The 24,451-nt window shown below is 40.0% G+C and overlaps 3 protein-coding genes across 3 annotated transcripts; 1 reads left to right on the top strand and 2 right to left on the bottom strand.

The window, feature by feature from the left end:
* Positions 1-1,553: 1,553 nt before the first annotated feature.
* LOC140377373 (glutathione S-transferase theta-3-like) lies at positions 1,554-5,201 on the bottom strand. Its single transcript, XM_072462761.1, has 3 exons — positions 4,972-5,201; positions 3,556-3,643; positions 1,554-1,854 (listed from the first exon to the last, which is right to left on the bottom strand). Exons 1-3 carry the CDS (start codon positions 5,081-5,083, stop codon positions 1,554-1,556), a joined length of 501 nt encoding a protein of 166 aa, XP_072318862.1. The 5' UTR covers positions 5,084-5,201.
* Positions 5,202-8,497: 3,296 nt separating this feature from the next.
* LOC140377593 (D-dopachrome decarboxylase-A-like) lies at positions 8,498-14,661 on the bottom strand. Its single transcript, XM_072463053.1, has 3 exons — positions 14,473-14,661; positions 10,817-10,992; positions 8,498-9,650 (listed from the first exon to the last, which is right to left on the bottom strand). Exons 1-3 carry the CDS (start codon positions 14,578-14,580, stop codon positions 9,578-9,580), a joined length of 357 nt encoding a protein of 118 aa, XP_072319154.1. The 5' UTR covers positions 14,581-14,661; the 3' UTR covers positions 8,498-9,577.
* Positions 14,662-16,436: 1,775 nt separating this feature from the next.
* Positions 16,437-23,662, top strand: chchd10 (coiled-coil-helix-coiled-coil-helix domain containing 10). The gene is made up of 4 exons (XM_072463051.1): positions 16,437-16,640; positions 17,695-17,941; positions 18,434-18,575; positions 23,442-23,662. Exons 1-4 carry the CDS (start codon positions 16,594-16,596, stop codon positions 23,459-23,461), a joined length of 456 nt encoding a protein of 151 aa, XP_072319152.1. The 5' UTR covers positions 16,437-16,593; the 3' UTR covers positions 23,462-23,662.
* Positions 23,663-24,451: the final 789 nt, after the last annotated feature.

Genomic DNA, 24,451 nt, shown 5'->3' with positions numbered 1-24,451 from the left:
GGAAGCATCAGCTGCAGAGGAAACAGAAAAGTACTACACATAAGTTTGTACTGGGTTTTTGTGTGTAGCTGTCAGAGGTCAGATTTGTAGACTTGGTTTATGGTTCCCATCTCTGTAATTACCAATACTGGGTTTATCCTCATGAAACGGTGAAACTATTTTTAACAACAGCTTCAGAAAATTGGGCTCTTCCTCAACTCCAACGACGTGATTGTTGTCAGTTAAAAATACTTAAATGTTCACACTTGTTTGGTCCTGGTTTGAACCCAGTTTACTTACTTACTGCTGTAGACTTGAGTTGGTCCTGTTCTAGTCCTGGTTTAGCTTTGGTCTAATCCAGGTTTAGTTTCAGGTTTAGTCCCAATTTTAATGTGGTGTTTGTGTAAGTGTGAACTTGATATGGCAAGTTTGTGGAGCTAATCCCTGAAGAATAATGGACTGTGGATCTTAAAGTTTGAGATTTCTTTCATCAATAGCATAATTCTCCCATAGAGTTATAAAGGCCTCTTCCATCTCAAATCATTATTTTACATTTTATAACAAAGACATTGATAAATAAAATGTCCAAAAATAATAAACCCCTTCTGATTTTGAGAAATATTTGTATATAGTGTGAAGGGACAACATGGACTAGACCTCGATATTACATTTTACATTTTTATATTTATTTTGATTACATAAAAAAATTAAATACAATTGATTAAAATAAATTTGGATGCATATTTCAAAATGAAAATGCCATACATAAAAAGAGATTTATAACAAAGGTCCCATAAAATTCCTATATTTAAATATTTTCCATTTATTAAATGAACTGGGTGTTTTTTATGTTCCCTTTATTTAAAGTATACACAAACAATATCTATAGTAAACATAGTAGGCCTATGAAATCTTTAATTTATAGTGCACATGGTCTTAAATCTTTCTGGCTAAGGTCTTAAAAAAAGTCTTAAATTTCACACTAGAAGTTGTGCAAGAACTCTGAAATATTCTCCATCTTGAAGCCTTTGGTCAAACGATTTCAACCTTTAGTTGGTTGATAATGTATTTAAAAAGTCTCAATATAGAACAGAAACAATTGTTGACTGATTGACTACAAATATAATTGTTAGTTTCCTATCTAATTGCTTTTGTGTGTGTGTCTTATCATTAGTTATCATCTAATAAATGGAGCATGTGTGATTTGATTTGAACTAATGTTTGAACTGTGGCACTTTAAACTTTCATCTCTTTGTTCAGACCATTCACCTTTCACATTTATGATGACGTAACAACCAGGCGTGGCTAATGAACAAAGGACGACTGACAAATTCAATGCACTTACTTGTTTCTCATGTGACAGACGGCTGAACATGACTCTGCTAGACTTTTTTTTTTAATACGTTTAAGAATTCTATCCAGATTCAGTGGGTAAACTCCATTTCAGAACATGTTTGTAGAAGTCTAAATACAGGGTTGGCAGGTTTTAGACACTTGAGGGTGAAGGTGAAATTAAATAGTATGTTACCGTACTTTAAAATGTAACTGGCAATAAGCTGATATATCCGTCAGCTTTAGAAGGACACGACACAAATGGGACTACTCCGATCTCGCATGGGTTTGTACAACTGTAATAGTAATAATTGACAATCTACTACTTGGTTGATTCTGGGAAATATTTCTCTGTTGGGGTGAAAAGTAAAAGTGATGAATGGTTTCAGCACCTTAAGCCAGAAGACTTTGGAGCCGTGCAGTCGAATGCCCATCGGCTGCCAGCACAGATACTCGTTCACCCGTGCTCTCTCCTGTAGCGCTGCAGGATACCAGTGATCAGGCGTTTTGAACTTCTCCACCATGTACTGCATCATTGCAATACTAAAACATGACAAATGAATAAAGGATCAGAGGAGCAGAGGCAGGCACAATGAAGCTGGACCTTTATCTGACTCGTTCAAATAGACAAAACAAGAATAAAACCTCAGGTAAAATATGAACTTACACATGCCTCAAACTAGTCCCAAATTATTATAATTTAATATTTGTTATTCAAGGAAATATGTGATAAAATTTAACAAACAGAGCTTTTAACATAATATTGCGTGCTGCCAACATTTTGAATCAACATTGAATTAAATAGGCATTAAATACAACAAAACATTTTTGTACAAACATTTAGTTCACTCATGTTTAAAGGTCAATAACAATGTAAATAATGCATAATATAACATATAAATTGCTACCATCGCGACAGCATTTAGGCCACGCCTGCCGTTAGCGTTCCTGGATAACTATACACATTTAACCACTTTATTCTTTTCCATGTTTTTGTGTCTGTATTTGGAACAATATACACACTAATGTTTGTGTTTGCTCATGTAGTTGTTGAACAATAAGATAAGATATTCCTTTATTGTCCCACATGGGGAAATTTCATTGGTGCAACGCAGGTAGATACAGAGGTAGATACAGAAGAACAGATCACTTATAGGAAGTCTGAAAAACACTTTCACTAGAAGATCTCCTATAAACAAATAAAACCTCCCATAGACAAATAAATAAATAAATACCATTGCATGTGATCCCGACAGTAATTGCACATGAATATGTGTCACGACAGCACATAGATTGCACATGAATTTCACAGTAATTGCACATGAATTGCACATGAATTCCAACAGCAATTGCACATACGACAGAATTGCACATCAGTATTAGGTTAGGTCAGTATTGCGACGGGATAACGTGACGATCTCCGGGTAAGACGACTGTTCTCCGCAGTTTCATGAGTTCCTCCTTTGTGGAAACGCGGTACGGAGCCGGGGGGCGGGGCCGGAGCCGGGGGGCGGGGCCGGAGCCAAAACACATCGCAACGACACGACGAAAACACTCAATCCAGCCGAATAAAGTCAAAACAAGTTAATTTAAAGCGATTCCAGTGCGTGTCCCGATCGTTCGTGAAGTTCCTCTTTCATATAAACGTGTATATAAACGTGTATATAAACGTGTATATAAACGTGTACCGACGACACGCCGTACTTTAGCGCGGCCGGAGGGCGCGGGGGGGGGGGCTGGTGGGCTCGCTCGGAGCTAGCTCACGTCACAACAACACAACGAAAAACGCTCAAATCCAGCCGAAAAAAGTCAAAAATAGTTGAATTAAAAAACTATTCCAGCGCGTGTCCCTATCGTACAGTAAAATAGAAAAAATATACTAATTATATTTACAAAATATAGGAGATAAAGCACAATAAGTGTGAGAAAGAAGAGAGAGCGTTTACACCGGGCTGCCAGCTGTACCAGCGCCTTATGACGCCAATGGATGTCAGAGCAGCTTTTCAACCTTAAAATGAATGGATTGTCTCCCCCATAGAGGTCCATCGGTGACTGTTCCCTAAGATGGCGACTGTATCTATTGCTGCGATCTATTTGGGCTCGCAGGTCGGAACTCGGACCTCTGCTACTTACTGGGATGTAGTTTTGGCATGTGGTTCTTGAGTAATTGTTTTGCTCCCGAATCTGTACTTTTATATACACATTTGAATGCTTCTTCCACCACTGAAAAGGTCAGATAGTCACCTTTCTCCCATGCTGAAGTCTCCATCTTTGAGAGCTGGCACTTTTCTGATGGGATTGACTTTTCCAAATTCCTCTGTGAACTGCTCTCCTGAAATCAAACAAATGTATAGTTGATTTAGTTGTGGTCGACTTAAGAATTAGATGGTCAACTGAAGAAATCTAAAGCTCTGTCCTTCAATTTGTCAAAAAAAAAGAAAAGAAAAACGAATGCGGCTTGTAGGGCAAACACGAGTATCTCCATACTGTTTGATATTCAGAAGATATTATGTGTTAGGATATTAGTCCTGGTTTAGTCCTGGGTTTTAGTGGAGTGGTTAAGCTGATGAATTGTGCACTTTTTGAAAGAAGCATGAGACTTTCAGGACCGGATCATAACAAGGTAAATATTTGATGTGGAAGCACATTAAAACACATTAAAAGCAAATTAAAATTACCCATAAAAGTTAAGTCACTTTTTCTTCAAAACAACATTCACGTAGCAGTGGTAAAAACTCATAAAGCTCCCCGGAGGAATTGGAATAAGTGTCTGGGGAGAGGAAGTCTGCCTCCGCAACCTGGCCCCGGATAAGCGGAAGCAGATGAATGGATGGAAGTGGCACGATTAGTTGTAAAAGGGAAGAATATACTGGCGATTTACTTTCAAAACCCCAGCATTCCACGTATGGTATTCTCCTTTCTACTGTGGTCCATTGACATCCTCATAATACTAATAAAATAAGTCGACTACTTGGTTGACTAAGACTCTATCGACCAAATAATCGACTAGTGACCTAAGGACTAAAGCTGTAGCACCTCTCTTACTCTCCTTACCAGATTTTGTGCATTATTTCATGTTTTTTTTCTCTCAAGGATTTGTTGCGCCCAATTCGTACACAAGGCAATTCAAAGTGCTTCACAGCAAGAGAAAAATGCATTAAAATCACAAAGACATGACAGAAATCACAAAACAGTTTAAGACCTAAAAGAGACCTAAAGAAGTGCAAAGAAAATCCTTTCAGTCATATGCACAGCTAAACAAAACAGTTTTTAGCTTGTATTTGAACATTGCCAGAGTAGAAGCCTGTCTCACATCTTCAGAAGACTGAAACACAGATTTCATGTCCTAGACACTAACTTCAAATTATAAATCAGATGTTGCGTCCAGACAGTGGAGCAGTTTCTTTCAAGTTGTTTTGACTGTACCCAAATCAGATCATAAATAAAACAATAAAAACCGCCATGAAACAATAGTGCACAAAATCTTGGCATCGTGCAATCACAAATAATTTTGCAGATGTTATACAATAAATCTTGGAAACATCTTTTTTTGTGGGTTTTGTGTTTTTTTTTGCACTTTAACTTGTAACTTTCGCTTGTTTTTCAGATTGCGCGTCACGTGCGTCGCCTCGCCTTTTACCTACAAACCCCAAAACTCACCGTTCACCAGTGAAACCGTCCTGACTTCCACCGGAATATTGTTCTTTTTGGCGAACATGTAAACCGAGCGACAAGGCTGCGACATCATGTCCAAAAACAACTGCAGCGCCATTTTTACAGACTAAACGAGCTGGATTTACGGTGTTTTTTTGTCCCGGGCGCTTCTTTTTGCTGCAGAAAAACGAAGAATGCGTCTCTGTAACTTCCACACAGCTTTTATTTTGCGCACTGAAGTTCACGCCCAAAAACTGTCGCGAAAAGAGATTTAACCCCACCCCTTTTTGAACCCTTTGACCCATTTTTATAAATGATTAACTTAAGGAAGGTCTAACGATATTATAATAGAGCCATGGGTCCAACGGGTTCTAATAAGGCTTATGTTTACATAAGATGATGATTTCTGGAGTCATCAGATTATTGATAAATCATGATGTAATCTTAGTCAAATGATTTATTTCTTCCCTTTTCTTTTTGTGGTAAGTAAGATAAGATAAGATAAGATAAGATATTCCTTTATTGTCCCACATGGGGAAATTTCATTGGTGCAACGCAGGTAGATACAGAGGTAGATACAGAAGAACAGATCACTTATAGGAAGTCTGAAAAACACTTTCAGTAGAAGATCTCCTATAAACAAAAACTCCCATAGACAAATAAATAAATACATAAATACCATTGCACATGAATCATGACAGTAATTGCACATATGACGGAATTGCACATGGTTAGGTCAGTATTGCGAGTGTTCAGGACTAACAGTGTTTGTTATAAAGTCTGACAGCAGCAGGAAGGAAAGACCTGCGAAACCTTTCCTTCACACAGCGAGGGTGGATCAGTCTCTCACTGAAGCTGCTCTCCAGAGCAGAGAGAGTGTCCTGCAGGGGGCGACACTCATGGTCCAGCATAGATGTGAATCTAGCCAGGACCCTCCTGTCCCCCACCTCCTGCACCGAGTCCAGAGCACAGCCCAGGACGGAGCTGGACTTCTTGATGACTCTGTCCAGCCTCTTCCTCTCCCTCTCTGTGATGCTGCTGCTCCAGCAGACCACACCATACAGGAGGGCTGATGCCACCACAGAGTCATAGAAGGTCTTCAGGAGTGGCCCTGTCACTCCAAAAGACCTGAGTCTCCTCAGGAGGTAGAGCCGACTCTGGCTCTTCCTGTACAGTGCGTCTGTGTTATGAGTCCAGTCCAGTTTGAGGTTCAGATGAACACCCAGGTACTTGTATTAATGTATAGTTTTAATCAGTTTTATTTAATAATAACAGCAGCCATAAACAAGCCTGCGTCCTGCCTCATGACAATATGAATTAAATGAATTCATGAATTCAAATTAATGCGATATTTCTCTTTTTCATGTGTGTGTGATTCTGGTCACTCGTTTGTAAATCATTGTGGGTAAGGGTGCTTTATTTGTACTTTGTTCCGTTCAGTGTTTCAGAGAGAGCAGTCTTATTATAATCCTCCAGAGGTGCTTTAACCGCATCAACTTTAAACAAGAGCAAAAAGCAGAGGGCAAAATGTCTCTGTGAGGTCTTATTCTGACTCAAAGCGGTTGACAATGTAGTTTAGAGTTACACAGACATGCATGAACTGTAAAAATCAGATCATAATTTGATCTGATTGTTCATACTCAAGAGAAATCTTTAAAAACATCTGTTAATCAATGGATTTTTAGAGTAACTGTTCTCTTTGTAACAAGTCTTTAAAAATAAAGGAAATCAGCTTACTCACATCAGCTGGAACCTCACATCACATACATACATACATACATATATACATATATACATATATATATATTGTTTATATATATATATATTGTTTATATATATATATATATATATATATATATATAGTTTATATATATATATATATATATTGTTTATATAAATAAATAGCAGAATGAAAACGTTAAATGAAAGGATTTTTAGTATCTATAGATCATAGAGGTTCGATGTGAACGCTGAAGTTATTTGACCGAGTCAGATAAAGGTCCAGCTTCATGGTGCCTGCCTCTGCTCCTCTGATCCTTTATTCATTTGTCATGTTTTAGTATTGCAATGATGCAGTACATGGTGGAGAAGTTCAAAACGCCTGATCACTGGTATCCTGCAGCGCTACAGGAGAGAGCACGGGTGAACGAGTATCTGTGCTGGCAGCCGATGGGCATTCGACTGCACGGCTCCAAAGTCTTCTGGCTTAAGGTGCTGAAACCATTCATCACTTTTACTTTTCACCCCAACAGAGAAATATTTCCCAGAATCAACCAAGTAGTAGATTGTCAATTATTACTATTACAGTTGTACAAACCCATGCGAGATCGGAGTAGTCCCATTTGTGTCGTGTCCTTCTAAAGCTGACGGATATATCAGCTTATTGCCAGTTACATTTTAAAGTACGGTAACATACTATTTAATTTCACCTTCACCCTCAAGTGTCTAAAACCTGCCAACCCTGTATTTAGACTTCTACAAACATGTTCTGAAATGGAGTTTACCCACTGAATCTGGATAGAATTCTTAAACGTATTCAAAAAAACCTTTAACATCATGTATTACTCTATACAATTGTGAACAAATCAAAAGTTAATGCTTTTTAGCAGAGTCATGTTCAGCCGTCTGTCACATGAGAAACAAGTAAGTGCATTGAATTTGTCAGTCGTCCTTTGTTCATTAGCCACGCCTGGTTGTTACATCATCATAAATGTGAAAGGTGAATGGTCTGAACAAAGAGATGAAAGTTAAAGTGCCACATTTCAAACACTAGTTCAAATCAAATCACACATGCTCCATTTATTAGATGATAACTAATCATGACTGATCACTTTTTTTTAACTAACTCAATGTTTTCAAAGCTAAAAAGACATTCTTCAGTTTCAAGTGTTAATGCTCCTGAATGGGAGTTTTCTGAGCTTTGAAACCGTAAATTGCAAACCTAATTCTACACACACACAAAAGCTATTAGATAGGGCTGAAACTAACAATTATTTTTGTAGTCGATCAGTCAACAATTGTTTCTATTCTGTATGATAACGTAAAAGAGCCAGAGTTTCTCAGAAGAGTTGTCCACATGCAATATATTACCGAATAGACCATTTCTTTGGTTTCAATAAAAATCTACCCTGATTATGGTTGTTCTTTCTAGTCATTCTGTTTTTTATCCTGTTCATTTGTTTACAAAAATGTGAAAAGAAAAGAGGAAAGAAATATATATATATATAACTAATAAACAGATATTCTTTAAACTAAATATTATCATTATTTGACTTCAATAGACTTCATTCACAAACTTTTACCAGTAAATTGCCAGAACGCTCTGCTGTTCAGACTAAGTGCAGGTCAATTCCCAGCTCAGGCTTTATTTGAACAAGGCTTTATTTAAGTCGACATAACCTAACCATTTATAAGTGAGATTTGATTGTTTTTATAATATTAATATTGTAATAATGATAATAATGTTTGTTTTATCTTGAAAATAAGGTTAGTAGAGCCCTCATTTGAGAAAGAAGACAGAATAGGACAGAATGGAAGACAGAATAAAATGTAATGTTTTATTTGGTCTTTTGGCCTTTACAGGGAATCATTTTAGCTCAATTGGTCCATCATATTCAAAAATATTTTTTTTCAATCAATTTTAATGATGTATCCATCTACTCGGGTCAAGTTCTTTTAATACCTTTTCCAATTAAACATTCTCATTAATGCAAATATAAAATTGCTGGTGTCCAACAAAAACATATTGTATTTTGGTTTATTGCACTAAAACATGTCAGCTGAAATATAAGAATGAGCTTAAAAGATAAAAATGTAATTATGAAAAACAAACGCCTTCTTATGTTATAACAAAAAACAATGATGTTGGCAATAGTGGCCTCCTTCATACAAAACTCAACACTTGGTTCTGCAGTACATTTCCTCATTCATTTTCCTCATAGAAATTCTGAAAAATAAAATAAAAAGTAACTGTTGCTATAGAAACTGTGCTTGGGACAAACCTATTTTTTAGATCAAACCTCTCTTCTCCCTTTCATTCTACAAAGTCCTGATATTTTCTTTTTTCAAAAAAATTTGGAAGAGGGGAACAATTGCGTTACGGGCATTAGTTACGACACAATCTTAAACTAATGTATATATAATATTACATTTTTTCTAAAAGGTCTATGGCCCTTTCCGAGAGTCTGTACTGAGATAATGTTTGGTGTTTATGAAATGGAAAGACTGACTTTGACTTTGGACAAAAGCATGGACTTTGAGAGGTAACTAAAGCATGGAATCAATACATTAGAATCATCTCTACAGACTTGACTTCATGATTTGATTTGATATATTCTACCTCTGTGTTTCTGTCACCACAAAAAACAATAATACTGGGAAAATGCCCTGAATATTGATGATTCCCATGTTAAAATAATCATAATTTGAAGTTGACCAAAACCTTTAGTCCTGTACCAAATGGAACAAGTGAACCATTAGTGAATTTTGTGCAAATATGAAATGTAAATGCTTAGTCTTTACCGATAAAGAAACATTCTCGGAGCGCTCTGGCTAAATTAAACTCTCTTCACTGAATTATTCTGCTGTTGCTTCTGATTTCAACAGGAGACGTTCACAAGAAGCTCATGACAGTTCCTCTCTTGCCCACTTGATGGAGCTGTAGAGCGTGGAACACGATCCCAATCCTGCAAAAATACAGAACCATAATGTAATACAAACGTTTAAAAAGAGTGTCTTATAGAAACATATAGACTGAAATGAGTAATGTTATATTTTCTACAGCATCTTGTAGCATCTTAGTTTAACCTGTTTATTGCTGAATAAATTGTCGCTTTTGACTAAAACTTTTGTAAAAGTAAACTTGTTATGGTTAGTAAATAAAGTGATATTGATTCATTGGTTGATAAACTGATTATCGGGTGTAGGGTCACTTGCATCATGTTGCAGCCCCATGTTAAAAATCTTGGGGTGATTTTTGACTCATAGTTTAAATTTAATAAAGAAATTAGCAGTTGTAAAAGGCAAGGCTCCAGGCCAAAATTAAAACCAATATCCCACAAAAAGAATTTGAGAGAGCTATCCATTCTTTTATTACATCTCAGTTGGATTACTGTAACGTTGAATGTAGGCCTGGATCTAAACTCTCTCTCACTCCTATTCTCTCTCCTTTGCACTGGCTCCAGTTGCTTTTTAAGATTCTACTGATTGTTTTTAAATGTTTGAAATCATTGGCACCACTGTTAGAACTGCTGCAGCCGTACTCTCCTTCCAGAGGTGCTCCTGAAGGTTAAAAAGTGATTGAAATCGAATGCATTGTATGTAAATGTTTGGTTCATTATGGAAGTATTTTTACACCTCCTGTTTTCTGTGAAAAGATTAAGAACACAAATGTCGTGTTGAGTCAGTGTGTGTAGGAATTCATTCTAAATGCAGGGCTACTCTACTTAAGGCCCGGGTAATTCTGGGTTAGCACTAATTTAGAGTTTGTTTGGTATTGGTTTAATCGTTGTTTAACTCAGGTTTAAATCTGTTTGTATTCTGGGTTAGTGTTGGTGCAGACATGGTTGGTTCTAGTCTTAACCTAGTTTAATTTTGGACTGGCAATTTTTCAGATCAGTTTTGGTAAAGCACTGTGTTTTATGGTCCCACAAAAATCTAATACAACAGTAGTTGTCAATTGTCAAACAGATCTAGAGTTGTGCTATTTTGTGCGACCTCGAATGTTGTTAACGTGATTGTGTTTTGTGCCCAAAGACCACGGCTCTCTGACATATAAACACATGAATCTAATAGGCAGCAATAATAAACAAAAACATGAATCATATTTGATCATAATGATTGTTATCTGGACCTGTCTTCGCTGAGGTTGAGTTCGCTGGTGAGGAAGTTGAAGATCTTTGCGCTGTGCTCTTTGTTCTTCTCTGCACTGTCTGTGGCTCCAACGGCCGAGACGGAGAGAAGGACGCCGGGAGAACACGAGTTCTTGATCATAAGGGGCAGACCGGGATGAACCACCAGGTGCATGCGCTGAGAGGAGGAAAAGGAAGTTAAGGGGGATACATTACGTAAAATCAACTTCAATGAGCTTTTAACCTCGTTACAACAGTATTTCCTCATCATTAGTTTAATCAAAATTTGTATTTCGATTGATTTCCGCATGTTTGAGTCCGGGGGCGCCGCAAGAACATCTGGGACCCCTGAAAGCTTTTTATACTGAGCCCACACATATATATCTAAGAAGTTGAACCACTTTGGCTTTGCGCACGCCGCATTGTCAGCTCCGCGGCGCCAGCTCAATACAAGTTCATACATCTTGTTTCATTTGGTCTTTTTCACTGTCTCTAATTGAATATGAGGCAGATTTGCATTTTTATTTTTTTCCTTGTGGATAGAAAAATACGTATGTGGAATTAAACCACTCCCAGCTTTGCCCCTGCGACACTCGAGTCCTAGAGTTAGTTTAAATGACAACTAAAGACAAAGTAGGCCTACTATATATGCACCGCGTTTAATAGTAAAAAGGGAAAGTGCAGCTGCTGCACAAATACCTTTGCTGTCATTCAATGCAAACTGCCTGGCCAGGCTGGTGGTGCCCCGAGGGGCTATAGGGGCACCACCAGCCTGGCCAGGCAGTTTGGATTGAATGACCCCCGATGCCCTGCGCCGCTGGCGACACTGATTCTCCCTCATTCAAGACCCCTGGTTTGAGTAATCCTGTTTGTCCTGCAACTGGGGCTTGAGTGCTTTAAAGATTAAAGTGTTCTAAAATATTGCATAGCCACTAAAAAATTAAAACATGTAAATGGAAATCTGCTGAGAAAAATGTCTTTATGAAGATCACTGTGAAGAGGTGGGGCTTATCACTGTGAAGAGGCGGGGCTTATCACTGTGAAGAGGCGGGGCTTATCACTGTGAAGAGGCGGGGCTTATCACTGTGAAGAGGCGGGGCTTATCACTGTGAAGAGGCGGGGCTTATCACTGTGAAGAGGCGGAGGTTATTACTATGAAGAGACATAGTTAGATTTGAATCTACTGTATAATAAAATATAAAAAATGTATAAATATTATAGATTAATAAAAACTTTGGTGACTGATTAATCAATTAAAAGCTTACAGCTGTAGTCAGAAAATATGTCTTTGTGACAATTTCTTTAATATTTTTTGAGCTAAAGTAAAACCATCCACAGTAACATGCCCAGCTGGTTCATGTTAAGGTAAAATACTCTGGAATGTGACCATTTTTATGTGAAGGGCCAGACACATGTTTGAAACCAAATGACTCGCGTTGGGGGGCTCTGGGCTTGTAGTTGGTGAGAGGCCGGAACCCACTCCACACAGAGGCGGGGTTATTGTTTGAGAACTGCTGCTTCAGACGCATATTGTACTGGGATCTAGCTCTCGACACCTCCCTGCTAAATCTGTATTTTGCCTCTTTGTAGCCCTCTCTATCGACGGCCCTGTGCACTGCCTCCTTCTGCCGCCTCAAATGCCTCAGTTTGGGTGTGAACCAGGGTTTGTCATTGTTGAAAGTGACTTTTGTCTGTTGGTGTGACGCTGTCCTCACAGAATTTAATGTTTGACGTCACAGTGTCCGTGTACTCATCCAAACTATCTTTGGCAGCCGTGAAAACCTCCCAGTCTGTAATGTCCAAACACACAACATGTGAATAAAGTGATATTTTTTAACTTTTGAGATTCATTTCAAGGCACATTTTCGCACATTTCTGATACTTTGTTAAAATATTTTCTGAATTTTGTTATTGAGAAGCAAAATACATGTTATTCATGTTATCTGATATTATAAATCTTTTTGATACATCCCCCACCTCTCTGATATAAAACCTCCCATTGTGTATTTATTACACAATATTCTCTTGTTATAACGTTTCACTGGATCTAACCTGAGCTACTATTGACATTCTTAAGCCATTATGAAACACCTCAACAAATACATACATTTGAAGTAGAGAATAGAGGGCCGGGTCCGATACGCAAGGCAAGGCAAGTTTATTTGTAGAGCACATTTCATACACAAGGCAATTCAAAGTGCTTCACACAGCAGGAAAAATGCATTAAAATCACAAAGAAATGACAGAAACAGAAATACAATAAAATCAACTAAATTAAAAATTATCAATCCAACTGATTTTCTAAACTAATAAAATCACAAACAAAAGAGAAGAGTGCAAAGATAAAAATTAACTACAATAAAATTAACTAAATTAAAAATTATCAATCCAACTGATTTTCTAAACTAATAAAATCACAAACAAAAGAGAAGAGTGCAAAGAAAAAATCCTTTCAGTCATATGCGCAGCTAAACAAAACTGTTTTTAGCTTAGATTTGAACATTGTCAGAGTGGAAGCCTGTCTCACATCTTCAGGAAGACTGTTCCAGATTTTAGCTGCATAAAACTGAAACGCAGATTCCCCATGTTTATGTTTACGCGTTTCACTTTCAGCACCACCGCCAGGACGCAAATGGCGCTTGATTTAAGATAAGATATTCCTTTATTGTCCACACATGGGGAAGTTTTGTTGTTGCAACGCAGGTAGATACAGAGGAAAAGGACAGATAACTTGACCCCCTGCAGTTCGCCTACAGAACCAACAGGTCAGTGGACGACGCCATCAACCTGGCACTCCACTTCACCCTGCAGCATCTGGACTCCCCGGGAACCTACGCCAGGATCCTGTTTGTGGACTTGAGCTCTGCTTTCAACACCGTCCTCCTGCTCTGCTCCAGGACAAGCTCTCCTAGCTCAACGTACCCGACTCCACCTGCAGGGGGAGCTCTGACTTCCTGACAGATCGGAGGCAGTGCTTGCGGCTGGGGAAGAATGTCTCGGACACGCAGACTATCAGCACAGGAGCTCCACAGGGCTGTGTACTTTCTCCCCTGCTCTTCTCCCTCTACACAAACTGCTGCACCTCCAGCCACGACGCCGTCAATTTTACTAAACTAAGTTTGCGGACGACACCACCCTCATCGGGCTCATCTCGGACGGGGATGAGTTTGTCTACAGGAGGGAGGTGGACCAGCTGGTGTCCTGGTGCAGCGGTAACAACCTGGAGTTCAACACCCAGAAGACAGTGGAGATGATCGTGGACTTTAGGAAAGTCCTCACCATCTCAGATTGCACTATGTCTGTGAATTTTGTTTATCGACAAATGGCAATAAACCCTATTCTGATTCACGTCACTTTGAATCTGAACATTGACACCGGCCCCTAAACTCCGACTTTATTCTCGTTCAATTCTGAGATCATCATGACTTCGACTTTAATCTCATAAGATTATGACTTTAGTGTCGAAATTTAATGACTTTATTCTCGTAGTGCCCCGTCGGATATATGAACCTTTAATTTTCCTGACACTTTAAATGACTAGTGCTGGTGAAATGAGCACATGTTACATGATGTTAAAGAGTATTTGGCATTTGACCCGGAACATTGACACTTGCACAGCTTTACTTTTACATTAGAATCCCTGTTATATTTGACCTACCTCCTCTGGTTTCCCCAAAGCGGCCGCAGTCACGGACACAAACTTCTTGAGGAAATCCTCTGTAAAGCTGCTCGCAGGCAGGTTACTCTGGAGCTCAAGGAAAGGCATCGCGAAAGGGGCAAAATGTCCAAGAATGAGCGCAGTCGGAGCAGCGTGTGCTGGTGTAGCGGTACGAATAGGACATGGATATAGAACCCTAGAGAGATTGTGGTTTCTGTTGCCATGGCGATTGTGGCGGCCATCTTATTGTAAGTGCAAAACAATTCTAATAGTAAATCAGAATCTGTTTTGTTGCCATTGTAGGCGAACACATTTTTGACATTAAATGCCTTCGAATCCAAGTTGAACCCATTAGAGGCTTCATCAATAACTTGCAAATGTTTTTACATTAGTAAAATTGACACTTGCACAGTTTTACTTGTACATTACAATCCCTTTTATATTTTATATTTGTCTTACACTCTCTGGTTTCCCCAAAGTGCCACAGTCGCAGACACAAACTTTTTGAGAAACTCCTCTGAGACCAGAGAGAAGAATCACTAGATTAATGTTAAAATATGCTGATTGACTTACTTGACCAGCCATTCCCAACATGTTTTGACCGACTGGTCAAAACATGTTGGGAATTATCTAGAATGATAAAAATCACATTGTTTTCTATACAATCCTGTGATTTAGCCTTTATATATCCAAGTAGGTCAATTGAGAAATAATGTACAACTCATTTACAAAGACAACTTGGTCAAGAGCAGAGCGACAGTGTTTACAATTACAAGATAACATACAGATAAAACATTCAATCTTTATTTAATTATTCAAAAATATAAACAGCCTCAAAAACAGTGGCTGCACTCACAAGATACGACATGTCTTTAGAATGACTTGAAGGCAGCTAAAGCGATCCAAGAACGGACAATGATTAACGGTTATTAAGGTAGTTAACAATTACTTTACTAGTCGATTAGTCACAATTATTCTGATCAATTGTTGATCTGTCAGAACATATTTTTCTCTGAATTAGGAAAATTCATATCCACCTTAAAAACACAGCACTAGCCTACATTTTACGCAGTTTGTGTCAATACACTATGTGGACACAACCACTGACTATTATTCATCTTAATTCATGCCTATTGTTCCTTGGGTTTGATAAAACATCATTTAGATTAACAATTAAAAAACAAATATTATATATTTGTAATGGGAAAAAGTCGAAACCCGCTATATATCCGGAGAGTTAATTACTGCCTAAAAGAAAAGAAAAACATTTTTTCCACAAAAGTTCGGTAATACATTCGCATTGGATAAAGCGCATCAATAAAAGTCAATGGTCAAAGAATTTTTGAGAAACATTTGCTCCTTATTAGTTTGTGAGTTCTTGTGTATAAGTTTGCAGTCATAACATGGCCGTTGGCACTGCACGTTTTTACGATAGGTGAATATTTTTCTAGTGTTCTATTTGACCGCACTGTGACCCCACCATGACGAGAAGGCATGAGAAAACTTGTTTCCTGTTTCTCTGTAAACTTTTTTCCGTATAATCCAACAAAATGGCTTTTATTTCATTTATATTAGATAAAAATAACTTTATAATTACAACAGAAATAAATATAACAAAAAAAAAACACTTTCTGACACCTAAAATGTGTAAAACATCGTCCTTAAAATAGCTTTATTGTGAAATTATTACCGGAAATACATTTTAAACAAATCTAATAGGCTGATAACTTTTTTTTTAAATATGTAATTAAATCCATATAGGATGTTAAAATGTAATAACAACATATTTTTTTGTGATTGATTCATTTTTCAGCTTTTACGTCTCCCTTTCCTTTTTTATCATCTGATTCTGATTCTGCTATCGTCAAGTTAGCATCGTTAAGCATCCGTCTCCACACCGACCTCTCGCGATAGTTCGTACTCCAACGCAAAGTTCCTATTCCACCGCCAGATTCTCGCGATGTTTGTCATAACCAAACAGACTGGAGCCTCATTGCAAGGTCAGATTCACATGTGAGTTGTGTCCAGTTGTGTCCAGTTCTGAAAGCTCCTTCCAGAAAGCTCCACGCACGTTTTCCACACCTTTTGAATCCACGTTTTTGATCATTTTGACAGTTTAAAATGGCCCGAGGAAGCCGTAGTCGTCCTTCTGCACCTGCTCCCGCCAGGTAAAGGTTTTAATCTAACACTCGTGAGGCTTGTAACTCTGACGTAACACTGCAACTAAACGTAATCTCGTCTAAAGGGAACATAGATATAATAAATGTGCCAACATGCAATTCCCTCTTTGTAAAACAGGATTATTATTTTTTAATTTAACTCAAAAAAAATGTAGGTGTCCAGTGGTTGCGTCATAATAATTGATGAGGTTTTGCAAGGTCACCGGCCAAGTACTAATTTCATCATGAACTTAAGTAAAGTTGTTTATTTTGACTGGAAAAAATGCATAAATACAAAATTAATTACTGTCATTTTAGTTGATTAAACAAAATACTAGATATCATGGAACAATTAAGACACAAGTCACATTAACTATCTACTCATTTTGATGTTTTCTCTGTCAAAGTGTAAAAATAATTTGTATTGACTGGTCAAATGGAAATTGATTATACCCGTTCTTTACAGGTTTTAGTTCATGTTGTCATTTCATTTTGTCTTATAACAAATTATTACCTCTTCACTACAAATAGTTTATAAGTTGTTAACCTGTATTTACATTTACATCGAAAGCGTATCGAATGTTGGGATCTAGTAATACAACTATATAAACATTTTCTTTATGAAATTACTGATATATCGACTAATGGTAATGGTAATAAATAATAAATTGGGACAATATTTCCTGGAGCTCCATATTTATTGTTTGTATATGTCTTTGTGGGAAGTTATCTTTATGTAGTTCAATAATATCAGTGTCAAATAAGTGAATTCTATGGCTAATATTAGATACACACTAACTAATGACTTGTGTTTATATCTTGTAAAATATTGAGATGTTCATTTTTGTCACTATCGTCCAGTGTAATGAAAAAACTGGTAATAATGTATGTGTCAAAACATGTTGACTCAGCTTTAATATTGTCTATTTGAATAGTTTATTGTGATAATGGACCAAATTGAACCAAAAATATACTGCTGAATTAAAGATAGATAAATAACTACAGTGCGACCCCCACGTTAAGAACCACTGCTCTAACAGACCTCTCGTCCTCGTCTCTTCAGCCCTCCTCCGTCTTACCACGCGCCCGCTCCTGCTGCCGCTCCTCCCTCTTCTCTGGCCCCGGCTCCAGCTCCGTCCCAGGGGCCCGGGCTCATGGCTCAGATGGCGACCACGGCGGCCGGAGTGGCAGTTGGGTCCGCGGTGGGACACGTGATGGGTAGTGCCCTCACCGGAGCCTTTAGCGGAGGAAGCAGCAGCAGCAGCAGCAGCAGCAGCAGCAGTCCAGAGCCGGCCAGACCTGCGTACCAGGTATAAAACACACAATACACACCTGTCACAAGTGAAAGAGTAGAAATACCAAGGTACACACAACTTCTAATCTGGTACTAACATTTTCCTCCATGAAAAACACACCTGGAGTTGTATTTAGTTGTATTTGTTTGAGTTGTTTTAGTAAGACGTCTCCTTACATTTTAAACAAAGGTAAATGAAAAATCCTCTCATCTTAGCCTCAGAAACAACCCTATTTTGGGAAGAGACTCGGTGTTTATAATTACCGTATCATGATGGCTGATGATGGCTGTCCTGAAGACTTGTCCTCTTTTTACGTTATAATATCTGTGTTTTCTGTCATTAGGAGCCTCTTTACATTATAATATCTGTGTTTTCTGTCGTTAGGAGCCTCTTTACATTATAATATCTGTGTTTTCTGTCGTTAGGAGCCTCTTTACATTATAATATCTGTGTTTTCTGTCATTAGGAGCCTCTTCACATTATAATATCTGTGTTTTTTGTCGTTAGGAGCCTCCTCGACCGGCTCCTGCTCAGCAAGGCCCTTGTCAGTTTGAGGTGAGGCAGTTTCTGGACTGTGCCACGACTCAGAGCGACCTGAGTCTGTGCGAAGGCTTCAGCGAGGCACTCAAACAGTGCAAGTTCTCTCACGGTGAGCAAAGCCAAGATACACATTAAGCTTTAATAAGCATGAACTAATAAACGTTAACAGATCAATTGTTCCCTGTAAATCCCAATATTGAGCTAAAATGGCTTAAAGTCTATATGACACTTTTCACTAAAACGTAGTGAACACAATCATATTTCAGATTTGACGAAACATCTATTAGTCCACAGTTTGACATTTTTTGAAACGCTTGTACATCATAAGAAAAACAGGAGAACGTAGGGATAAGCTCCGCCTCTTCATAGTGTTAAGCCCTGCCTCTTCATATTGTTAAGCCCCGCCTCTTCATACTGATAAGCCCCGCCTCTTCATACTGATAAGCCCCGCCTCTTCATAGTGATAAGCCCCGCCTCTTCATAGTGATAAGCCTTGCCTCTTCATAGTGATAAGCCCCACCCCTTCATTGTGATAAGCCCCTCCTCTTCATAGTGATAAGCCCCACCTCTTCATAGTGATAAGCCCCGCCTCTTCATACTGATAAGCCCCGCCTCTTCATAGTGATAAGCCCCGCCTCTTCATAGTGATAAGCCTTGCCTCTTCATAGTGATAAGCCCCACCCCTTCATTGTGATAAGCCCCTCCTCTTCATAGTGATAAGCTCCGCCTCTTCATAGTGATAAGCCTTGCCTCTTCATACTGATAAGCCCCGCCTCTTCATAGTGATAAGCCCCGCCTCTTCATAGTGATAAGCCCGCCTCTTCATAGTGATAAGCCCCGCCTCTTCATAGTGATAAGCCCCTCCTCTTCATAGTGATAAGCCCCGCCTCTTCATAGTGATAAGCCCCGCCTTTTCATAGTGATAAGCCCTGCCTCTTCATTGTGATAAGCCCCGCCTCTTCATAGTGATAAGCCCCACCTCTTCATAGTGATAAGCCCCGCCTCTTCATACTGATAAGCCCCGCCTCTTCATAGTGATAAGCCCCGCCTCTTCATAGTGATAAGCCTTGCCTCTTCATAGTGATAAGCCCCACCTCTTCATAGTGATAAGCCCCGCCTCTTCATACTGATAAGCCCCGCCTCTTCATAGTGATAAGCCCCGCCTCTTCATAGTGATAAGCCTTGCCTCTTCATAGTGATAAGCCCCACCCCTTCATTGTGATAAGCCCCTCCTCTTCATAGTGATAAGCCCCACCTCTTCATAGTGATAAGCCCCGCCTCTTCATACTGATAAGCCCCGCCTCTTCATAGTGATAAGCCCCGCCTCTTCATAGTGATAAGCCTTGCCTCTTCATAGTGATAAGCCCCACCCCTTCATTGTGATAAGCCCCTCCTCTTCATAGTGATAAGCTCCGCCTCTTCATAGTGATAAGCCTTGCCTCTTCATACTGATAAGCCCCGCCTCTTCATAGTGATAAGCCCCGCCTCTTCATAGTGATAAGCCCGCCTCTTCATAGTGATAAGCCCCGCCTCTTCATAGTGATAAGCCCGCCTCTTCATAGTGATAAGCCCCTCCTCTTCATAGTGATAAGCCCCGCCTCTTCATAGTGATAAGCCCCGCCTTTTCATAGTGATAAGCCCTGCCTCTTCATTGTGATAAGCCCCGCCTCTTCATAGTGATAAGCCCCACCTCTTCATAGTGATAAGCCCCGCCTCTTCATACTGATAAGCCCCGCCTCTTCATAGTGATAAGCCCCGCCTCTTCATAGTGATAAGCCTTGCCTCTTCATAGTGATAAGCCCCACCCCTTCATTGTGATAAGCCCCTCCTCTTCATAGTGATAAGCCCCTCCTCTTCATAGTGATAAGCCCCGCCTCTTCATAGTGATAAGCCCCTCCTCTTCATAGTGATAAGCCCCGCCTCTTCATAGTGATAAGCCCCGCCTCTTCATAGTGATAAGCCCCGCCTCTTCATAGTGATAAGCCCGCCTCTTCATAGTGATAAGCCCCTCCTCTTCATAGTGATAAGCCCCGCCTCTTCATAGTGATAAGCCCCGCCTCTTCATAGTGATAAGCCCCGCCTTTTCATAGTGATAAGCCCTGCCTCTTCATTGTGATAAGCCCCGCCTCTTCATAGTGATAAGCCCCGCCTCTTCATACTGATAAGCCCCGCCTCTTCATAGTGATAAGCCCCGCCTCTTCATAGTGATAAGCCCGCCTCTTCATAGTGATAAGCCCCGCCTCTTCATAGTGATAAGCCCGCCTCTTCATAGTGATAAGCCCCTCCTCTTCATAGTGATAAGCCCCGCCTCTTCATAGTGATAAGCCCGCCTCTTCATAGTGATAAGCCCCTCCTCTTCATAGTGATAAGCCCTGCCTCTTCATAGTGATAAGCCCCTCCTCTTCATAGTGATAAGCCCCGCCTCTTCATAGTGATAAGCCCCTCCTCTTCATAGTGATAAGCCCCGCCTCTTCATAGTGATAAGCCCTGCCTTTTCATAGTGATAAGCCCCTCCTCTTCATTGTGATAAGCCCCGCCTCTTCATACTGATAAGCCCCGCCTCTTCATAGTGATAAGCCCCTCCTCTTCATAGTGATAAGCCCCGCCTCTTCATAGTGATAAGCCCCTCCTCTTCATACTGATAAGCCCCGCCTCTTCATAGTGATAAGCCCGCCTCTTCATAGTGATAAGCCCTGCCTTTTCATAGTGATAAGCCCCTCCTCTTCATACTGATAAGCCCCGCCTCTTCATAGTGATAAGCCCGCCTCTTCATAGTGATAAGCCCGCCTCTTCATAGTGATAAGCCCGCCTCTTCATAGTGATAAGCCCCTCCTCTTCATAGTGATAAGCCCCGCCTCTTCATAGTGATAAGCCCCTCCTCTTCATAGTGATAAGCCCCGCCTCTTCATAGTGATAAGCCCCTCCTCTTCATAGTGATAAGCCCCGCCTCTTCATAGTGATAAGCCCCGCCTCTTCATAGTGATAAGCCTTGCCTCTTCATAGTGATAAGCCCCTCCTCTTCATTGTGATAAGCCCCGCCTCTTCATACTGATAAGCCCCGCCTCTTCATAGTGATAAGCCCCTCCTCTTCATAGTGATAAGCCCCGCCTCTTCATAGTGATAAGCCCCTCCTCTTCATACTGATAAGCCCCGCCTCTTCATAGTGATAAGCCCGCCTCTTCATAGTGATAAGCCCTGCCTTTTCATAGTGATAAGCCCCTCCTCTTCATTGTGATAAGCCCCGCCTCTTCATAGTGATAAGCCCCTCCTCTTCATAGTGATAAGCCCCGCCTCTTCATAGTGATAAGCCCCTCCTCTTCATACTGATAAGCCCGCCTCTTCATAGTGATAAGCCCCGCCTCTTCATAGTGATAAGCCCGCCTCTTCATAGTGATAAGCCCCGCCTCTTCATAGTGATAAGCCCCGCCTCTTCATAGTGATAAGCCCGCCTCTTCATAGTGATAAGCCCCGCCTCTTCATAGTGATAAGCCCGCCTCTTCATAGTGATAAGCCCTGCCTTTTCATAGTGATAAGCCCGCCTCTTCATAGTGATAAGCCCCGCCTCTTCATAGTGATAAGCCTTGCCTCTTCATACTGATAAGCCCCTCCTCTTCATAGTGATAAGCCCGCCTCTTCATAGTGATAAGCCCTGCCTTTTCATAGTGATAAGCCCCTCCTCTTCATACTGATAAGCCCCGCCTCTTCATAGTGATAAGCCCGCCTCTTCATACTGATAAGCCCCGCCTCTTCATAGTGATAAGCCCGCCTCTTCATAGTGATAAGCCCCGCCTCTTCATAGTGATAAGCCCCTCCTCTTCATAGTGATAAGCCCGCCTCTTCATAGTGATAAGCCCCTCCTCTTCATAGTGATAAGCCCCGCCTCTTCATAGTGATAAGCCCGCCTCTTCATAGTGATAAGCCCCGCCTCTTCATAGTGATAAGCCTTGCCTCTTCATACTGATAAGCCCCTCCTCTTCATAGTGATAAGCCCGCCTCTTCATAGTGATAAGCCCTGCCTTTTCATAGTGATAAGCCCCTCCTCTTCATACTGATAAGCCCCGCCTCTTCATAGTGATAAGCCCGCCTCTTCATACTGATAAGCCCCGCCTCTTCATAGTGATAAGCCCGCCTCTTCATAGTGATAAGCCCCGCCTCTTCATAGTGATAAGCCCCTCCTCTTCATAGTGATAAGCCCCGCCTCTTCATAGTGATAAGCCCCTCCTCTTCATAGTGATAAGCCCCGCCTCTTCATACTGATAAGCCCCGCCTCTTCATAGTGATAAGCCCCTCCTCTTCATAGTGATAAGCCCCTCCTCTTCATACTGATAAGCCCCGCCTCTTCATAGTGATAAGCCTTGCCTCTTCATAGTGATAAGCCCCTCCTCTTCATAGTGATAAGCCCCGCCTCTTCATAGTGATAAGCCCGCCTCTTCATAGTGATAAGCCCTGCCTTTTCATAGTGATAAGCCCCTCCTCTTCATTGTGATAAGCCCCGCCTCTTCATAGTGATAAGCCCCTCCTCTTCATAGTGATAAGCCCCGCCTCTTCATAGTGATAAGCCCCTCCTCTTCATACTGATAAGCCCGCCTCTTCATAGTGATAAGCCCCGCCTCTTCATAGTGATAAGCCCGCCTCTTCATAGTGATAAGCCCCGCCTCTTCATAGTGATAAGCCCCGCCTCTTCATAGTGATAAGCCCGCCTCTTCATAGTGATAAGCCCCGCCTCTTCATAGTGATAAGCCCGCCTCTTCATAGTGATAAGCCCTGCCTTTTCATAGTGATTAGCCCGCCTCTTCATAGTGATAAGCCCCGCCTCTTCATAGTGATAAGCCTTGCCTCTTCATACTGATAAGCCCCTCCTCTTCATAGTGATAAGCCCCGCCTCTTCATAGTGATAAGCCCCGCCTCTTCATAGTGATAAGCCCCTCCTCTTCATAGTGATAAGCTGATAAGTGACGCTGTTCTCTGTGTGCAGGTGTGTCTTCTCTGGTTTAACGCTCAAACTTGACTGGACCGTCGAGAGTCTGAATCCCGTTTGTCGTTCCTTACTCTTCGCTGCGGCTGATCAGAGCTGGCCCTTTGTCACATCATGTTCTGTGGACGAGGAAACTGCTGCTGCTCACTGACTGTTTTAACGATTAAGAATTGTAATGAGTATTTTCCTAATGTATAGAAATAAAGTAACTTATTAATTAATTCCGTCATTTTCTTGGCTATTTGGTGTTATTCAGTACAGTCACTTGCCTCAAATTAAAGGAATACATTGCAGTGCTTATTGTGTGGGGTTTCCTTCTCCAATTAGTCAGAAAAAATGGAGAACAAAAATCTATCTGTAAATGGTAATAAAAATATAATGCCTAAATGTATTCAGGTTCATAATAATCACAATAAAGAATAGTTTAATTGTAAATTTAGACTTATACACATTTTCAACCAAATAAAAGGTTTAAATATCATGACTGAAGGCTTCTAGACAGAATATTTAATATATTATATAAAAGGGATTATTGACAATTATTCTTTTTTTAAATTGTATTTAATAATGCCGCACTCTTTGCTTTAAAAATATGAGAACCTTTATTCGTACAACAATGGAAATTCCAGGGGGTTAAAACATAGTTCAAGAACAGCAGGAGAAAGAACCATGCTATTAAAACAAGATAACTTTTAAAATAGACTTAAATCAAAAATGTATTAAAGGGCAGGCAACTCTAACCTACAATAAGTGCCCATTTTAAATGATATGAAATACATAAATATAGAAAGGTATTTTTACTTGTGATTTAGAGTCTGGTCCATTGTAATTGCTTCTGAATGCAATTGGGTTCGATACAAATTCTAAAAAGTGGTTTACAGATTACCTCACAAATAGAGCTCAAGCTGTTTCGGCTGATGGCTTTCAATCGGAATTTTCTTATTTTAACAAAAGGTTTCTTCACTTTCATTTACAATTTATATAAACTCAATTGGGTCACACTCTATAGT

Source organism: Eucyclogobius newberryi, unplaced genomic scaffold, assembly GCF_026437365.1.
Source record: "Eucyclogobius newberryi isolate DKJ021-1_F unplaced genomic scaffold, fEucNew1.0.hap1 SCAF_4, whole genome shotgun sequence".
Taxonomy (NCBI): Eukaryota; Metazoa; Chordata; class Actinopteri; order Gobiiformes; family Gobiidae; genus Eucyclogobius; species Eucyclogobius newberryi.
Note: the sequence above shows the minus strand (reverse complement) of the source record. Positions and strands in the feature narration are given on the sequence as shown.